General features: G+C 41.7%; 1 protein-coding gene across 2 annotated transcripts in view; it reads left to right on the forward strand.

Moving 5' to 3' along the window:
- Positions 1-20,000, forward strand: part of wnt6b (wingless-type MMTV integration site family, member 6b) — a 48,885-nt gene that overhangs the window by 24,115 nt on the left and 4,770 nt on the right. For both annotated transcript variants that reach the window (XM_080412608.1, XM_080412607.1), the window contains exons 2-3: positions 3,518-3,738; positions 17,260-17,615. In XM_080412608.1, coding sequence (XP_080268734.1) covers positions 3,518-3,738; positions 17,260-17,615 — 577 coding nt within the window. The remainder of the gene's footprint in view (positions 1-3,517; positions 3,739-17,259; positions 17,616-20,000) is intronic.

Raw genomic sequence — 20,000 nt, forward strand, 5'->3', positions numbered from 1 at the left:
CCTTCCACGCGCTACATCCAACCGGGGAAACTCCCCCCTGTCCAGTGGCGTAGCACAAAATCGTGGGGCCCCGACGCAAAGACGGGGGGGGGGCTTAAGCAAACGGCAATGGAGATGGTGCTGGGTATGGTGTGGTAAATGCCCCCCCCCCACCCCCCGCGGTGGGGCCCCCCCGCGGTGCGTCGCTTGCTACCCTTCCGCTACGCCAGTGCCCCTGTCAGGTGATAAGAAGGCTTGTTAGCTCTCATGCATTGAAGGAGGCATGAGCTCGGCTCTGGGCTCTCCCTAGGCTGGCAGAGGGAGTGTAGCGCCCAGGATTACTTAGACAATTGGCACTGGGTGAAAAAAATGGGGTTGCAAAATCACAGGTTCAAAACTAAATGCTGCTTCTCCACGTTTAGTTTTGATTCTAGGGACAGAAAGCAGACCTTTCCCAGATGACCTGAGAGTTCTGGATGGTTCATGATATCGCACAAGATCAGAAATGTATTTTGGCCGTAAACCATTCAAAGTTTTATATCGATTCTTTGACATCCATTGAGCCTGTGTAAGGATTTAAGAACTGTGTACATAGCAATTGAACAGCTTCTCCCATCATGCAACAGATACCATAGCTCATGTTGTGGGATGATTTGCACTCCACTCCTCCTAATCTTCATGACAAGTTGAATTATTAGAATGGATTGCAGGAAATCCATAACGGTAATCCACGCCGCCCGCCATTATCATATGTTTGAGTTGCACAGTGATAGCAGAACTTGGGCAGAAGGATCAGCCTTTCCATGACGTACTTGGCCTGAATGTTAGGGTTGTAATTAATGGTGTTTTTGATTCAATCAGAGATAATGCTGACATGTTGTCCTCCATATGAATGTCTTTAGCTTTATTAAAGCAATTGACTATATGGTATTGTGTGTGTGTGTGTGTGTGTGTGTGTGTGTGTGTGTGTGTGTGTGTGTGTGTGTGTGTGTGTGTGTGTGTGTGTGTGTGTGTGTGTGTGTGTGTGTGTGTGTGTGTGTGTGTGTGTGTGTGTGTGTAAATTATATTTTATTTAAAAATAATTTGTATAGTATTGTAGCGATCTGCTAAACCGTTACAGTATATTAACAAGTCAACACAGATGTGTTTTTTATAAACGACTAAATCCATTAGTTTGATTAACCACTCAACCCTGTATTATGCTTCAACTGCTTATGCACAACTGTGGCGTACAACAATACTGTAGCTAAAATAGCCGATCTACAAGCTCACAACGCGTTGCAGCGAGACTCGTTGTGAGCTTGTAGATCTGCAATTTTTTTTTTACAATAAATAAAATAAATAACAATCGTAATCGTGATCGAGGCAAAAGTTTGAAATAATTGGTGATATTGATTTGAAGTCATATCGCCTGGCCCTACCACACACTCTGGGCAGTGCTTTGCAATGTGGGAGCCAAGGCCCTCTTTCCCCATTAAGAGCTGAAGTAAACAATTTATCCCAATGTTTTATACACTCATCCATCAGAGCTGTTGAAGAGGTTCTGGGTCCATGTTCATCAAACCCAGAGAGAAAAGTATTTTATTCCGTTATGGTTTCAAATATTTGAACTACTTAAGGTTTTTTATGTGATGTATCCCTCCAAACTAAATCACCTTTAACCCATTAAGACCGGGAACGCATGTGGCATTTTTAGATTTCTTTGGCTATTAAAAAATAGCAGATATGCAAGCTCATAGTGCGGCACAGAGTGCCGCGCTATGAGCTTGTAGATCCGCTATTTTGGAAAAATCGTGAAACTTTTAGCTAATCTTGGAATATGTATTATGTAAACATTTGTAAAATATTTTGTTCCAGGGACCTCCAGAAGCAAAGATTTGAGTTACAAATGTTCGCTGTAAAAAAATCTATATTCAAAGATTTTTCAAAAATGACCCATCATTATACGTTACATATTGTAGCTGTCGGGCAGAAACCTCGCAACTCCATATTTCATATATATATATATATTACATTTTGTTTAAATCTTTTTAATAAATTAAAGCCCTACTTAATTGTACAAGAGTGTCGAACAAAACAGGTGGTGTAAGAGTTACAGTCGGGGGCATTAACCACTTATAAGACCAATTTTATGCTTTGTTTTACAATGGTGTCACATGGCGAAAATTGCTGATCTGCGACCTCATAACGGTCACATCATGATGCATGTTGAGCTTGTAGATCTGCTATTTTTGAAGATTTTTGAAAATGTCCACCGATTATGACATGCCCAAAATAGGAATGCCAGGTTGAAAGTGGTTAAGAGGGAAATCTATTAAGTGCAGTTGCTGCATCCCCCATATGTCTTAAGCCTACTTCTAAAACGGAGAGTCCTTGAGTCTGATTGGCTGGTTTTCGTTTAGTAGACGTGATAAAAGACACTATGCCGGACCGGCGAGTGACTATGGGGCTTTGGGCGGGGCCTGTAACGAAAACAAGCACCCCCCATCCCTCGCAAACCATATGTGCCGGAGTCTGGGCTGCAAGGGTTAGTAGCTAGGCTAGCAGTTTACACAGAAAGTTCACAGACTTAATTACAATGAGATTGAGCTAACAGTTACGTTTTGTGTCTCTATGTGGTTGTTTAGGAGAACTCAGCCAGTCCATCTCAATGGACTGGCTGAGTAAACAGGCACTATTAGTCTCTGTCAGGAAGTTGCTCTTCGTGGTAGCCGGGAACTACTTTCTTGTAGAAGTTGTTGTAGTGAATTATTAAGAACTGTTTAATTGGGACGTGTCTTTGATTTACATTGTTCCATAGTTGTAACCGTTTTAGGAAAGCAATAAGCCACGCGAGGTCTCAGTTTACCTCTAGTTTATAATGGCTAAGAGGGTCGGAGCGTCGGAAGCACTTGGCTCACTACGCCCCTCAGCCATTATAAAATACTCGGTAAACTGCGACCTCTAGTGGCTTATTGCTTTATTCATACGTGTCGGACGAAAATTGTGAGAGAAAACGTGACTTGCAACACTTCTTCCCAACATGTTACACAACACTCTTCTACCAAAGCATAGATTAGGCTTTGAAATCAGCTGGCACCTGTCAGTGTGTTCTTCATCTTCATCATCCCCGCTCCAAGAGGGTGGACAGTAGGGCTGGGCAATTACCAATATGTCTATATATCGATATAGTGATATGAGACTACTAGATATCATCTGGGAATTGGGACATTATCCTTAATCCAAAGTGTTGACTTTACCTGGTTTTAATTACTTCAGAAATGTTCAAAAATGTCAAAAATAGTGCATCTACAAGCTTACAACGTGTCCGCATTTGTGAACTTGTTGATTGGCTATTTTCGCAATTTCAAAAAAGAAAAATTAAAAAGAAAATTGACATTATCATCTAAATACGAAATATCGATATCAAGGTTATTTGGTCAAAATCGTTGTGATAATTGTTTTTGTCCATATCGCCCAGCTCTAGCGGACAGCCCCTTGGTCCTTCTAAGCTTTTCTCTTCTCTTCTAACGTGCTAACTTCCTCTCTTCTTTTGCAGGGCAGTGGGCAGCCCGCTGGTCATGGACCCTAACAGTATTTGCAGGAAGACAAAGCGCCTGGCGGGGAAGCAGGCGGAGCTATGCCAGACTCAGCCGGAGATCGTCAGTGAGGTGGCCAAGGGCGCCAGGTTGGGCGTCAGGGAGTGTCAGTACCAGTTCAGGTACCGCCGATGGAACTGCACCAGCCATAACAAGTACTTTGGCAAAATACTGCAGCAAGGTGAGCATGTGAGCGAGGAAACACAATTGTTGTTACTGGCGATGCTAATGCCATGTTGTGATGAATACACAGTACAATCCTAACTTTTAATTTTAACCTCTTAAACCCTATATATACTTCATTGACCAGTTTTAAAGCTGCAATCCAGAACTAATTTTAATGAATACAACCTTACTTTAATCGAAGTGTGGTAAATACAATACAATACAATACAATATAATATAATCAATACATCTGCAGTGGTTGGAGATGGTCTCCCTATACTCTTCCTTTGATAAATCTATATGGCGTTGGGTAGTGGTACTACTGCCTGAAGCTCATAAGTGCAGCATCTCCCCTGGCCAAACGGGGACTGCCTCTTGGCTGAGAGGCAGAACATTTTGTGTCTCATTCGGAGACGGATTTGAATCCTGCATAGGACATAAAAGTTACGTATTGCAGCTTTAAATACATCTCTTTTAAATACCTCGCTTCTGTCATGGCCGTGGCTATTAAATGCTAGAATAAACCTACTGTACCATTTCATTTTAATTTGATGATAAATACCTGTGGCTTTCCTAACAAAGCCACAATTCGTGTAGCAACAGAATAAATGAACTATGGATATCGGCAAATATGAGATGATACCATTCAAAAGTTTATAAAAGTAGATTTTTATAAGGGTGCAAACCCACTGCAGTATTTCATCCAAATTAAACAAGGACATAATATTTGCCGTCATTACAAAGGCATCTTCTACTTTTGATCATAATCTCGGCCTGTTTTAAACGCAGGTGTAAATATTTAAAGAAAAACACAATTATAATCTGCCAAGCCACGGGTTGTATAAAAATGCCACTTTCCAATCTTGTTTAAATAAAACCTTTGGCTTATTGCCCCATCTAGAAACCACTCATATCCCACTTTGACTTAGGATTGATTGGCATAATAGAGAACATATTTCTAGCATCACGAATATGGCTCTTGTCAGCACTTTTTCCAAAATCTACTGCTGTGGTTATGGTCTTTAAAAAATAAAAGTATTACAAAATGTCCACACTTTTTAAAGAGTGTCATCTCCCATTCTTCGCCGATGTGTGCTGTTGGATCTGAACCCATGACCTCGGGACCACAGGCTGTGGCCTTACGTCAACTTGAGGTCGGTTCCCTGTCTGGTCATGGTACGACAGACAAGGGCAGCTGTTGTATTTCAGACCAGACATATTCACACTTGACTGACTCCCTCCTCTTCATCAGATGGCCCGCGCGCTCCAAATGATCTTCTGAAATTGCCCTCTCCCTTACCATCTCCCCTAAGATCTCTTAACATCATCCTCCAGCTCTTTGAAGTCTGTAATATAGCTAATGTCAGGTCATGGCTCGGTCTTCTGCAATTACTGTGTTGGCTTTTCTCTGGTATGAGAACGTTCATAGAAGAAGCTGTCTGTCGGTTCTATGAGCAGGACCACAGAGGACCGTTCACTGTGTCCATATAGCAATGTGTTTTGTCAACAAGCAGAGAAGATCAAACATTTATACACAACAGAAGGTTAATGCGTCATCCACATATTTCTTACCTCACCGGCAACACCTGTCATTTGAGGTGCCAAATTATGTTCACATTTTATTCTAGGAAGACAGACAATATAATACATTATTTTTGTTCCAGTTACATGGTAAAATCAAAATGGATAGTTTTTTCTACAAGCAGTGGTTTAAAAATAGAGCGATAGACTGATTAGCGTGACTTGTTTACATTTTGTAAAGTAATGAATTCACATTTCTAGCAAGTCTGTTTTTGAATGTGTACAGTAATGTGGTTAGTGCTTGTGTTGCAATAAGTGTTACAATGCCTTTGACAGGATTGTGTGTGTGTGTGTGTGTGTGTGTGTGTGTGTGTGTGTGTGTGTGTGCGTGTGCGTGTGTGCGTGCATGTGAGCGTGCACATGCTTGCGTGTACATGCATGTGTGCACATGTGTGTATTTAGGAGAAGATGTCAGTTCTTCCGTAATCTCTGCTCCTCCAAATCAAAAGAGTTCCAAATGCAAACTTTCTCTAGTTAGCTTTTAACTAAACTGACGTTCCCCTAATTTGTTTGTTATTGAACAGTCCATGGCATGTCATTGAACAGTCCTTGGCATGTTATTGAACAGTCCATGGCATGTTATTGAACAGTCCTTGGCATGTTATTGAACAGTCCATGGCATGTTATTGAACAGAACAGTCCATGGCATGTTATTGAACAGTCCTTGGCATGTCATTGAACAGTCCTTGGCATGTTACATCCCTCGTGTCTTCCGTTTGTTTTCCCAGAATGTGAAAGATGAAGCTGAAGGTGGCAGTGCTATTGTTCATATCCAATCCTGGGACAGAAAAGACAACTGTTTGCAATATACAGACGTTTGGGCTGAAGCTCATATTATATGGTATGACTTACATTAGTGACAGTATCTACAACAGCCGGCCTTTCTGGATCAAATGATTTCAAAAATTAAAAGATCATACTGAGAAACAGTGAACTCCAGTTTGTCCTTGCCATAGCCAGAGCCTGTAACTCATACCAGAGGAGAGCTGTAATCCTCTGTGGTGAAGCTCAGGGTTCTGTGGTAGCATGACGTCCTTGGTCTGGCCGAGGGGCCAGAAATATTGATGTTAAGTCGATACCTTATAAAATGAGTCGATGGCATTCTCAATTTTATACTATAAGGTTGTTCCAAGAATGTTGATTACAGTAACCATATTTCATCTGTCCTATTGCAACCATATCACATTGTGAAATGGCGTTTAGGATTGTAATGTGTCCATTCCACAACCACTATAGTAGCACCTGGAAGTCAATCTATTTCTCTATAATCCCAGTTTGCCAATTTGACCAGTTTCCATGGGTCACTTTTATTTCCTTGTTTATTGACTTGGGAAGGCTGACCACAGCCTAACTTGTGTGGACTGTTGTCCATCAACGACCAATCACATGCTAGCGTGGGTATATTTACTAGTTCTCGCTGCAACATCATTGGCTCAGTAGCTAGCAGTCATTTCGCTCAAATCAACGAACCCCCAGTTACAATGTGGTTGTTGGCGCTCTGAGTGCAGAGTGAGGGAAAAGGTTAGGAAAACTTACGAGTAAGGAAAACAACGCTTCATTCACAGTGATTTTTTGTGAGTGGAGTTTCACAATACATTATTTTTTTTCCACTAACGAAAAATATAAACTTACGCTGCAATGAAAACAGGACCAGTAACAGACTAGCACAGTTTATACTGAATATCTGCAGCAGTGACAACATAATACCTGGCCATCCAATTTCACTTAAGCCTCTTAGTTCAATTAATACACAAACGAAAAATTGTTTGAAAGACAGACAGACATTTATGCATACAGAGAGGGAGGGAGACATACCCCAGCAACACACACAGACACTCACACATGCACGCACGCTCGCGCACACACAAACACACAGACACGCACGCACGCACGCACCCACGCACGCACGCACGTACGCACGCACGCACGCACGCACGCACGCACGCACGCACGCACACACACACACACACACACACACACACACACACACACACACACACACACACACACACACACACACACACGCACACACACAGAGAGCAACAATCTGCCAGTAGAAGACAGAGAAGTGATTAATCATAAATTCCTGCCTGTCTATAAGAAGCCAAAGTGCAGTTTTGTTTTGAAACCTTCGCCCTCAATTACCTGGATCTCTCACTTAATGGCCGTTTGTCATTAATACAGTTGAAGGCCAAAATAAAGAAGTTGCCAACATAAAGTGTTTTTAATAGCACGCGTAAAGACTTCACCTGAGCACAAGAACGATCGCTCACGATGGCTTTGTATGTACTGGCATTTTACCTTGCTCACTAAGGGGTTGAGTGGACCTAAGCCATGCCAGACCATGACAGTCCGTCAACCTCAATATTCTTTATGTTCTTCTGTTATTTTGCCTACACTATAGGTACTGCAGTCCTTTTTTTTATTATGTTTTACCTCTTGTCCTATCACAATGTGTATATCATACTGTACTGTACCTTAAAACCAGATCTGAAAACAAGGATAAAGATTGATGATCATTCACACCACTAAGCTGTTGCCTGTTATAGATGCCCAAAGTTAATTATTTGAAGGTATTCCCTTACTCTGTCCCAAACCTCAAATTCTATTTATTATTTTTCATACAAGACCCTGAAGACAGTGATGAGTCATCTCTAGACAGGTTTGGTTCTCAGCACAACCTGGCTAGCTGAGACATCCTCTTCTCCTCTGACACCCCTTCTGCACAAAAATATCCTCAGGCTTATTTCTACCGCTATGCAAACATGTGAACCTCAAGACGAATTTATACTTAGTTGTACGACCGTGTCGTTCGTTGAAAATAACATATATTTTTGTTATTTAACCACTTCAGCGCTGCAACAATTGATTATACTTTCTTAGCGATTATTTTAATTATTAACTGAATAACTGAGAAGCGTGTTTTTGAAATATAAAAAAAAAATGATAAAACAACAAATCGATTAACCACTTAAGCCCTATTTTATCCTTCATCGCACATTGGTGTTGTGCAAATTTTTTTTTGTAAAAGCAGATACAGTATAAAAGCTCACAACGCTGAGGTGAGCTTGTAGATCTACTATTTTAACTTTCTTTTTATTTTATTGAAATGTTTTTAAATGTTTCACCTGTAATGACATGCCCAAAATAGGGCATAGGGATTACTAATCGATTATTTTGTAAAATTATCGATTATTGATGATGGTTTTTGTAATCTATTAAATTGACTCGTTCGATTAACTGTTGCAGCCCTAAACCACCTTATATACTTTGTTGAGAGGGGTCCCCCAGGGGTCTGTACTTGTCCCTGTCCTTTTTTCCATACACCAAATCTGTTCACCCAAAAAATCAGATCTGAAATCTGAAAAGCTGAATGTTCGCCTATTATAACATGCCCAGAATAGGGACTCAGGGTTCATGTGGTTAAACAGGGCTTGTGTACTGTAGTTGCGTTGCGCGTTCACTGGATGACTCTGCTGAGAACGAGGACTGTAATTCGTTAGCACGCACGTGTTTGATGGAAGGAGACGTGAAACAGATAAGATCTGTTGTAAGACATTGAGGATGTTTCAGGCTGTGCAGACAGTGTCTGTGTTTGCTTACAGTATGTGAGAGAGAGAGAGAGTGAATGAAAGCGAGAAAGAATGACACACGCACACTCACACGCACGTACACGCACGCACACACGCAATAAGATTGACTTCCTCTTCATTCCATCATTGCCATAATTAATGAATATGTGAATGAATGAATGAATGAATGAATGAACGGACGGACGGACGGACGGACGGACGGACGGACATGTCAATACAAGGATGACAAGTAATTCTGTGTCACCCTCTATGCGTTCTCCCCTCAAACCCCTTAAACCTGCACCTAATAGCCCTGCCTCTGAAGGAGATTGGATTTCTGGTGTCTTGTCAATAATTGGTAGTTATTACCATCCTCGCCTTGATCTCAGCTGTGTTCAAATAACACATGGGGCCCGAAGCAGTCATGACTGGAGTGTGTGCGCCAGCTGAGAGAGAGAGAGAGAGAGAGAGAGAGAGAGAGAGAGAGAGAGAGAGAGAGAGAGAGAGAGAGAGAGAGAGAGAGAGAGAGAGAGAGAGAGAGAGAGAGAGAGAGAGAGAGAGAGAGAGAGAGAGAGAGAGAGAGAGAGAGAGAGAGAGGAGAGAGAGAGAGAGAGAGAGAGAGAGAGAGAGGGAGAGAGAGGGGGAGAGAGAGAGGGGGAGAGAGAGGGAGAGAGAGAGAGGAGCTGCTTGTGAAAATCAAATGAAGGATGAAGGATGTTGCTGCTTTGCTCTGTTCACTGCTCAGGAAAAGGCATGTTTCGATTGGTGTGTGTGTGTGTGCGTGCTTGCGTGCGCGCGGTGTGTGTCCGTGTGTGCGAGAGATGAGAACAGATTGTATCTATGTGTGAAAGCTTGTTGTGCATGTGTTTGTGTGTGTGTGTGTGTGTGTGATTGTATGTAATACAATACGGCAGTACAATAAACAGCAGCTCCTTCCCTGGGGTGTGAAGTGGTTGCAGAGTAATTAAGCCAGTCATCACCCGTGTCAAAAAGAGAATAAAAGAGGAATTTATCCGCTCTTTCTAACAGTATATGAGCATAAATCATACAGCCACAGACAGACACTCACACACCACCGTGCAAACATACACACATGCACACACACACACGGCACACACATACTGTATTCAGTAAACACACACAACCATGCATGCCACCAACTAGCACGCACAAACATTAATACAAATTTATCACTTACTGTATACACATGTCAACTTGTTTTGCTATGAATTGCTTGGCTGGTGCTGTAGCTTGGCAAAGAGGGCTATCCAGTGCTATTTAATCTCAGGTGACAATTAAGCAATGATCAGAATTGTGCAACAATCACTCATTTGCTTTCTCAAGTTTGTCTTCTTGTCGTGAATGTACACCAGGGGTCACCTGCGAAGGTCACGCCGTCAGTTATTGTAAATTAGGAGTGAAACGACTCATACAAAGAATGTGTTCGTTGATCATTAGAAATGGCCTCTAGTAAAGCTTAGAATGAAATAAAAGTGTTGTGATGATCTGTATTTTAAGAAATCTGCTATTTACAACTTCACCAAAATAGTCTGACAACCCTTATGTTTGCCTACAATAATGCAATATTTGTCTTTTTAGCCACTGTAAAGTAAGTAAGTTTTTTATGTAACCATGTGTAGAGCTACATCTCAGGGCATACAGTATAACACTGACTAGAGGTTCGGTCCGCTATGTGGTCCTCATATCTAGAGTTCGGTCCGCGTAGCGTGTGCCCGAAGTTTTGGGGACTGACAGATAATATTGTGTGCAGTATAATGACCCATTTATTTCCTTTAATCTTCACCTGAACTGACACATTATTACATTCTTCTTATTTGTTTGTTTTTCTCTGCATAATGGTTTATAATGTTGGCCTGTTATATCATGACTTACTGTTTTCTTTTTCTTACGATTCAGTTGGAATGCAGCATGGATGGTATATGGTACAGTAGTACTGCATATCTCTTGTATGGCTTTGCGATGCATACATGGACTATAAGGGCTTCACCGTCTCTCCTCCCTCTGTCTTGTCTTGATAATAAAGGGCACATGCAGCCACATGGATGTACAGTATTGCTGTTACGTGTGTGTGTGTGTGTGTGTGTGTGTGTGTGTGTGTGTGTGTGTGTGTGGTGTGCGTGTGGCTTGTGCGTGTGCGCGTGCGCGCGTTTGTCTATGTGTGTGGACAATCAATCACTCAGCAGCATTATTTACACCCATCAGACAGGCAGCTGTAGTTCCTAGATAATCATTACCCTACACAGGTCACAGTGTGCCACAGTGAAATATATAGGAATTCCAGATCAAAGCATATTCGCAAAATCAAACATGCATGCACATGTGCTCTGAAAGTGTTCAAACCGCTCCAATGTGCAGAGCTGAAAAAATGTGTAAATACATAAATCCGCAAAGACAGGCTAAGTGTTCAGATACATTCTTATTGATCTGCCCACCAGCTCAATAACAAGTGGTAACGGGCATCAATGCCCCAGTCCCACAGTAAAGTGTGCACTACTTGATAAAACCCACTTTCACTTCATTCACCCAATTTAAACCAGGCCAATATGATCTTTAAACCAGTGGTTCTCAAACTTTTTCGTGCCAAGGACCCCCATGTATTTGGCCGCGGACCCTCTCCTGAAATTATGCTGTGCCAGGGACCCCCAGGAGCAAAGACATGAGTTCAAAATGTTCGCCTTTTAAAAAAGAAGATTTAAAGATTTGCACACATTTTCGAGATTTTTCAAAAAATAGCAGATCTACAAGCTCATAGCGCGGTTAGATTATTCGAATAATGGAGAAGTATGTTTTTTGATTTTCTTTTTTTTATCGACAAATTCTAAGTGATTCTTTATAATCAACTCAATTTATTACGTTTGATTAACCACTTGAACCCCTATTTCATACTTGTACAACGGTGTCGTACAGACAATTGACGATCTACAAGCTCATGATGCGACGCGTTTGTCAGCTATCGATCGGCTATTTCAGTTTTTTTCTGAGAGGCGATGATTTTATTAAAATAGATCATTGAAATAATCGATTAAGTCAGTTTGTTCAAATAACAGTGGCACCCCTAAACTTTAACACAGACATAACATAACAACATCATTCTCAGTACATTTGTAAATAGAGAGAGCATTGAGAGGAATTTGCAGCATGACTATCTTGGAAGTGTGATGTCCAACTGGCTCAGTGTTATACAGAAAGCTAAATCAAGATCAAGTGCACTTCAGGTAGTTTAAATATCCGAACACACACTGATCGTCATCACATATTTCTGTGGTCTGTGTGTCTGTGCCGGATGTTTGGTTGTTTTGCCCATGACTTCAGTTGAGTTTTGTTTTACACCCCGGACCCCATACATCATAGGCTGAAAGATTGAGTATTAAAAAAATATTTGCTAATTCCAGCAGTAGGGCCCTTCTGGCTGTAAGAGCAGACCTAGACAGGCCCAGACACCCCGCTGTGGCAGAGAATTTGTTTGGAATTCATGTCTCCGAGGAAAAAAAAAATGAAAAAAAGACAGAGGGGGGCCTCAAATCTTTAGATTTCTAATACCTTCTTTAAAACTCGTACCCCCATACCCTTCTGTCTGTGTTTCTGTTTCTCTCTTTATATCCTCTCTCTTTCTTTCTCTCTCTCTCTCTCTCTCTCTCTCTCTCTCTCTCTCTCTCTTTCTTACACACTCTCTCTCTCTCTCTCTCTCTGTCTTTCTGACTCTCTCTCTCTCTCTCTCTCTCTCTCTCTCTCTCTGTCGTTGTCTTTGGCCAATGGATGAGTGAAGTAATATTTCCATTGCATCGCATATAGGAACAGGATAGCAGGGCATTGGATCCACATTAGTCAAACCCTCAGGTGTTACCGGGGCAACAGATATCGCCATCAACACGTTTTTGTATTTATATATATGAACATTATTTTCTAAAACAAGATGTCCATTGTCTTTTGATGTGTGTAATATGTGTGGGGGGTAGACGGGTATTGCAGAACTAGTATGATCAACATGGGCTTTGTCTTGTTTTGTTTCTGACCACAAGAAGCTTTTGTGATTAAAAACGCTTGTCATGTTCACTCATACACACTCTCATATAGGATATGAATCTCAGCTGTGTGCATTCACTGATGTGGGGACCGTACAGTAACAGTTTGGCCCACAACATACATCATATAGCTACATTTGTTGGTGTTAATAAGTGCTGCGTTGAAGAATAAACATGCAGAAGGTGATGACGCGTCCCTTTTAACGTGAATTATCATCTTTTTTTAAGCAGAATGGAAATAGGGACCAGAAAGGTGTGGTCTGAGTAAAGCGTGCGTGTGCGCGTGCATGAGTGTGTGTGTGTGTGTGTGTGTGTGTGTGTGTGTGTGTGTGTGTGTGTGTGTGTGTGTGTGTGTGTGTGTGTGGGTGCACACAATTTTGACTATACTGGAGACATCTTTGGGTGTTGGGGTGTACAGCTGGTATTGATATCATGGCATGCTTGTGTGTGCAGGTCTCGTCGCACGCCACCCATTCCGTGTGTGTGTGTGTGTGTGTATGTGTGTGTGTGCGCGCAGGCGAGCAGTGCAAGCGAGCCTGGCCCTAATGAATCCCATTCACTGAATCATGCGATATGGAGTTGGCAGTGTTGATGGTGGTGACTGCACGCTCACCGCCTTCCAGCTTGCAGAAATAAAAGTCATTCACTTCAGCTCCCACACAATGGCCCACTAAGTGCCTGCTCTCTCACACACACACACACACACACACACACACACACACACACACACACACACACACACACACACACACACACACACACACACACACACACACACACACACACACGCACTGTACCCAATCCCCCCTAGAGCCATCTATCTAGGCAGAGCTCTGCCATTGAAGTCATCGAAGGCACCGATTGTTCCCACTGCTTCCTGATAGAATGTAAAAACCAGTGAATGTTTCCAGGCAACAAATACACTTGCAGCCAGTACGCCTTGGCTGTGTTCTCAGGCTAATATTGTAACGTAGCTTTGGACCGACGTCCAGTTCCACACATTTAATGGATCTCAATCTAAACGAGGTTTTCGGACACCTCCGTGTTCCTGCTATTTTAGATGTGAGGTTTTTGCCATGCAGTTTTAGCTGTTGTCCCCATTTACACACAAGTCTAGTTTTCGCAAAGTGGATATAGAACTAGTGGATCTACTGGTGGAAAAGTGGAATTGTACACATTTAAAGCTCCCTGCCTGCCATGTACTTAATAAGACCGTATTTAACTGCTACTCCAAACGAAAAGGAATCAATGCCTCTTTTACAAATTAAAAAAACAATAACTGAGAATGAAGTTGTGTGGACCCAGAGGGGAAGAATGATGTCGAGGCCGCGGGGCGAGGACAGAGGATCAATTTGCAGTTGTGGCTGGACTCGCCTTTAGCCAGGAGTGCTAAGCCCTGCACCAGAAATAAACCCACAGCTGTGGTGGTGGTGGTGGTGGTGGTGCTGGTGTGTGTGTGTGTGTCTGTGTGTGTGTGTGTGTGTGTGTGTGTGGGTGTGGGTGTGTGTCTGTGTGTCTGTGTGTGCGTGTAAGAGAGAGAGAAAGAGCAAGACAGAGAGAGAGAAATTGCACTTCCATCAGCATTAAGCCATTAAGACCTGAGGCAGATTCTACAAACGGTAGTTAATCAGTAGTTCTCACACTGTCAAGATTCTTTTTAAATAGAAGATGTACAAGCACGCAGCGCGCCACGAAGTGACGTGCTCTGAGCTTGTACATCTGCTATTTTTTGCAAAGCCAACGCTAAAATCTAAAATGACACAGACCCTTTCCCCGGTTTTAAGCCCAATTCATACTTCGTCGTACGACAGTGTTCTGTGGAAAAAACAGCCGATCGACCTACAAGCTCGGAGGTCTTGTAGGTCTGCTGTTTTCGGTGCGCGACGCGTGATGGAGCATGAATTAGGCAACACACAGATTACGCACAGAGAGACCCGAGGTCATGATAACAGACCAGGATTGAGAGAGACCTGCATTGGCTGCTTTGATCTTGCGACTGTCTGACCGCCGACCGGACACAGGTGTATGGGTTGACCCGAAATAAATATAAAGACTAAATCTCCAGATCTTTACATCCTCTGAGACTGCCTGTGTGTGTGCTCGCTGGATTGTGCGTGCCATTATTACCAAAACAAATGTTCCTGTATGTTCCTATAACCCCACTTAAACGAAAACACACAGCAACGCTGTCAGGTCCAATGTTCGCCGTCATTTTTCACGTGCCTTTGCAAGAGATCTCAGGATTAGATACAGAAACAATATGTTTGTGTCGCAACCTTTATTTAATACATTCTGATATAACTGTAACTGCTACTGCTTATTAATGTAAAAAGTTCCACAGTTGCGGTGAAATTGTTTCGTTAGCCCTAATGACATCACAGATGACATCCACTGTCCACAGCAGCACATTTTACTTTATGCCTTTCTAAACTAAACAATACAAGAGTGTAGGGGTGCAGCAGTTACTCCAATTAATCAATTTAGTTGATTTTCTTTTTTTAATCGATTTGAACCAAAGAACCAATTTTGATAATAATAACAAAATTGAATTAAAAACTTTTTTTTTAAAATACAATAGCAAAAATATTGACAATATAGATTCTAGAAGCTCACAAAGCGGTATGATGTGATGATACGTTGTGAGCGTGTAGATTGGCTATTTCTGCGAGATACCATTGTTTAACGAAGTATAAAATAGGTCTTACGTGGCTAATCGATGTAGTCGATTTACATTTTTGTTTTTTTGCATTGATTCGTCGATATATATATTAAAAAGGTATCTATTAAAAACACCCTTCTCGATTATTCAATTGATTAATCGGTAAGAACAATATCGATAGTTGCAGCCCTACACGAGTGTACTCAGTAGAGGGCAGACTTCTGCCACAACCTCTCCATTTTGCTCATTGGAAAGTTTGGCCTGATGAAAGGAAAGGTCATGGGGTCACCATAATCAAAAGGTGTCCGGGGGGCACAGGGGGGTCTGAATATGCACTGGGTGAGCAAGTTTCATTGAAATGAGTGGGCGGGGATTTTCTGTGCCCTCTCCATATACAATACTAGATCAATAAGTGGAACTGGGAGGGATATATAACATGTTTCTCTGCATGTATTACGCCCTCCTGATGAAACCTCCATTGTGTATCAGAGGAGACACATGGTTGTCTACAGCATTGGTTCTCAAAGTGGGGGTCCTGGGGGGGGGGGGGGGGGGGTACCAGGGGGTTTACAGTTTACATGAACCACGTGACCGACGCTGTTTCTGCCCCCTCAGTGGCGGAACTCTCTAATATAAGGCTCTGGTTTTGAGCCATGCAAGGACACTGAAGTCTGAACTAGAAAGGTGGAGGCTGGAGCGGTGGAGGCAAAACGTTGACAGCAGCAGTGGTGAGTGAGTGAGTGAGGCAGCATTGGTGTAGCAGAGATCAAGTGGAGTAGGAGGGAGCCATATTCACATGGATCATCTTCTTCTGAGAATGGGCTGTGATGGAAATGCATGGCTGATTACAAACACTTATTCAATCAGCAGCCTGACAGCTGATCGTAGCTGGGGTGTGTGTGTGTGTGTCCTGCATGAACAAAGGGCCTGATTTATACTGAGTTGTGCGGTGGTTTCGCGCACCTAAAATAGCTGACCTACAACCCCACAATGCATCACACTGCCACTTGTCGTATCTTATAAGCTTGTAGATCTGCTTTATTAGGTGAGTGATACGATGCGCAACCAAGTATAAATCGGGCATAACGTGATGCTTCATTAGCAGTGGTGTAAAGTAACTAAGTACATTTACTCAAGTTCTGTAGTTACAAGTACAATTTTGAGGTATTTTTTACTTAACTGGAGTATTTTACATTTTCAGTACTTTTTACTTTTACTCCACTACATCCCAGAGGCAAATATTGTTCTTTTACTCCACTACAATTATTTGAAAACTTTAGTTACTAGTTACTTTGCAGATATAAATGATCATATTATAAAACATACATTAACCACTTCAGCCCTATTTTATACAGTACATAGGCTATTTGAAAATAGACCATCTACAAGCTTGCGACGCGTTGTGAGCTTGTAGATAAGCTATTTTTAAGCATCTTAGTACTTTTACTTTTGATACTTTATTATTTTGATGCCAATACTTTTGTACTTTTACTCAAGTAAGTATTTTGAACACAGGCCTTTTACTTGTATTGAGAATTTTTTATATTGTGGTATTGCTACTTTTACTCAAGTAAAATATGTGAGTACTCCTTCCACCACTGTTCATTAGGTATATGGAGCAGTAACCACATCTCAAAAGCCCTCTCTCTCTCTCTCTCTCTCTCTCCTTTCTCGTCTTACAGATATCCGGGAGACGGCGTTCGTCTACGCCATCACGGCGGCGGGCGTGACCCACGCCGTGACGCAGGCCTGCAGCATGGGAGACCTCCTGCAGTGCGGCTGCGAGGCCACCCGGAGCAGAGCGCCTCCACGGCCCATCTCCTCCTCCTCCTCCTCCTCCTCCTCCCCCTCCTCCTCTTCCTCCTCCTCCTCCTCTTCCTCCACTGGGGAGGGGGTGAAGTGGGAGTGGGGGGGCTGTGGAGACGACGTGGAGTTTGGTTATGAGAAATCAAAACAGTTTATGGATGCCAAGAGGAGACGAGGCAAGAGTGACATCAGGGCTCTGATTGACTTGCACAACAACGAAGCAGGCAGGCTGGTGCGTATGATGATGCCACCCACTCATTGGGTTGTCTAGTAGTTCACAGTGGTGGAAAGTAACGTACAGTACGTTTACTCAAGTATTGTACTTGAGTACACTTTTCGGGAATTTTTACTTTCCAATTTCCAGTACTTTTACCTCTACTCCACTACATCTCAGAGGCAAATATTGTACTTTTACTCCACTACAATTATTTGAAAACTTACTAGTTACTAGTTACTTTGTAGATTGCGAGTATTATTACAAAACACACATTAACCACTTCAGCCCTATTTACATTTCGGCCATTTGAAAATAGCCGATCTACAGTAGTAGATCTGCTATTTTCAAAAGATTTTTGTACATTTTACACATTTGAAAACTGAAATGGGACATTCTGCATAATGAGTACTTTCAACTTTTGGTACATTTTGATACCAATACTTTTGTACTTTTACTCAAGTAAATTTAGAATTCCAGACTTTTACTTGTAACAGAGTATTTCTACAATACAGTATTGATACTTTTACTTAAGTAAAACATTCTAACTTTTTCAACCACTGCTAGTTCAGTGGTTCCCAAACAGTGTGGCGTGCCGTGAGACAAGTCCAGGTGTGCCCTGGGATTGTGTGACAACCACACATTTTATTATTGCAATATATACAACAATACAAAAAAAGTTATGAATTATTTATTTATTTATAATATCAGTACTTTGCACGCTCAGTTTCCCAAAACAAAGGCAAATTATATAATATAAACAAATACATTTTCAACCTGGGTCCCTAGTTTGGGCAAGTAAATAAAAATAAACATTTACAGACAGAGTGATAACACGTTTTATAGAGACTATTTTTGCGTGGATATAAATGCAGGTGTGCCTTGAGATTTTGACTCTGGTGTGCTTTGGACACAGACAGTTTGAAAACCCCTGGTCTAGTTCAATTCAAGACATTACACCAAAATAGGACAGAAATACTGTGTATGAATACAAATACTGTAATCGCTTTTGAAGGGGAAATCATATTGTTCTATTTTTGAGGAGGATGTGGTGAAACATCAGACACACTTCCCAGTGCGTTCTGTATGCTGGGAGCTCGCTCACTCAACACAGGTAAAGAGGCATATTTTTGAGTTTTACGCACCAATTTCTTCCTGATTTTCCACAGGATATTACATTGAATGTTAAAGTTATACTAAGGTATACTAAATACTAAATGTTGAAGTTCCTCTTTCAGTCTTAAAGGGATAGTTCACCCCCCAAAATACTGGAGATGACGAACAGGGGTTCCGGTAGGAGACACAAAGAGTCTCCTTTGTGTCTCCTATACCGGAACCCCTGCTCGTGATTAAATTATTGGCTTAGGAGTGCGACAAAAACAAAGAAATATCCATGAATTCAAGTCTCCATGGGGTGACTAATCGATAGAAAAAATGTTTTTTTTGGGGTGAACTATCCCTTTAAATTGAGGAAAACAAGAGACGTTTCTTCTTTCCAATCCACGTGGGACAAGATGGACGTCACTAGGTCTACAACCTGAGAAATATTTGACATTGAATATGTGACATAAGGAAACTTAGTTGACCCCAGCCATAGCGCGCAGTTCAAGAAGAAACAGCATATAGGCCAGTAATGATTCACTGTTCTATACTGTGTAGGGTTTTTTTTAGGAACAAAAGCATTGCTTGTCTTATGGAATGCTCCACCATTGCACCAAAGATCCAAAGGAAGAAAGATATCGCCTCCAGCCATATTTGTGTAGCGCCCGTAAACCGATATTTCGAACAAGAATCAAGTTTCTGAAACACAAAAACAAGAGCGTGCCACACATTTTGTTCTCAAGCCTCCGAGGCACATAGCTTCTAACATCTCCCCGGCCCTTGTTAGAGTTTAAAGTTGCTCTTTTGTTACTCGCTTCTACCCCCGTGTATTTACACGGAGTGAATTATGGCCGGGACAAGTCAACTACCTATTGAAAAAAAGAGGCGGCGATATAGGAACCTTTTTTCGCTGTCTTTTTCTGGAGACCTTATGTCCTTTTTTTAACCCATTTAGACCGGGAAAGCATCTGACTGTGTCATTTTTAGATTTCTTTGGCTATTCAAAAATAGCAGATATACAAGCTCGTAGCGCTGCACAGAGTGCCACGCTACGAGCTTGTAGATCTGCCTTTTTTTTTTTTTTAATCTTTGAATATATATATATATTTTTTTTTTTAACATTTTGAACTCAAATCTTTGCTTCTGGAGGTCCCTTCGCTTTAAAAAATATATATTCAAAGATTTGCACACATTTTCACGTTTTTAAAAAAAATTGCAGATCTACAAGCTCATAGTGCCACGCCATGACCTTGTAGATCTGCTATTGTTGAAAAGCCAAAGACATGACTAGAGATGCGTTCC

This window comes from Gymnoscopelus braueri (assembly GCF_963280865.1).
Source record: "Gymnoscopelus braueri genome assembly, chromosome: 18".
Taxonomy (NCBI): Eukaryota; Metazoa; Chordata; class Actinopteri; order Myctophiformes; family Myctophidae; genus Gymnoscopelus; species Gymnoscopelus braueri.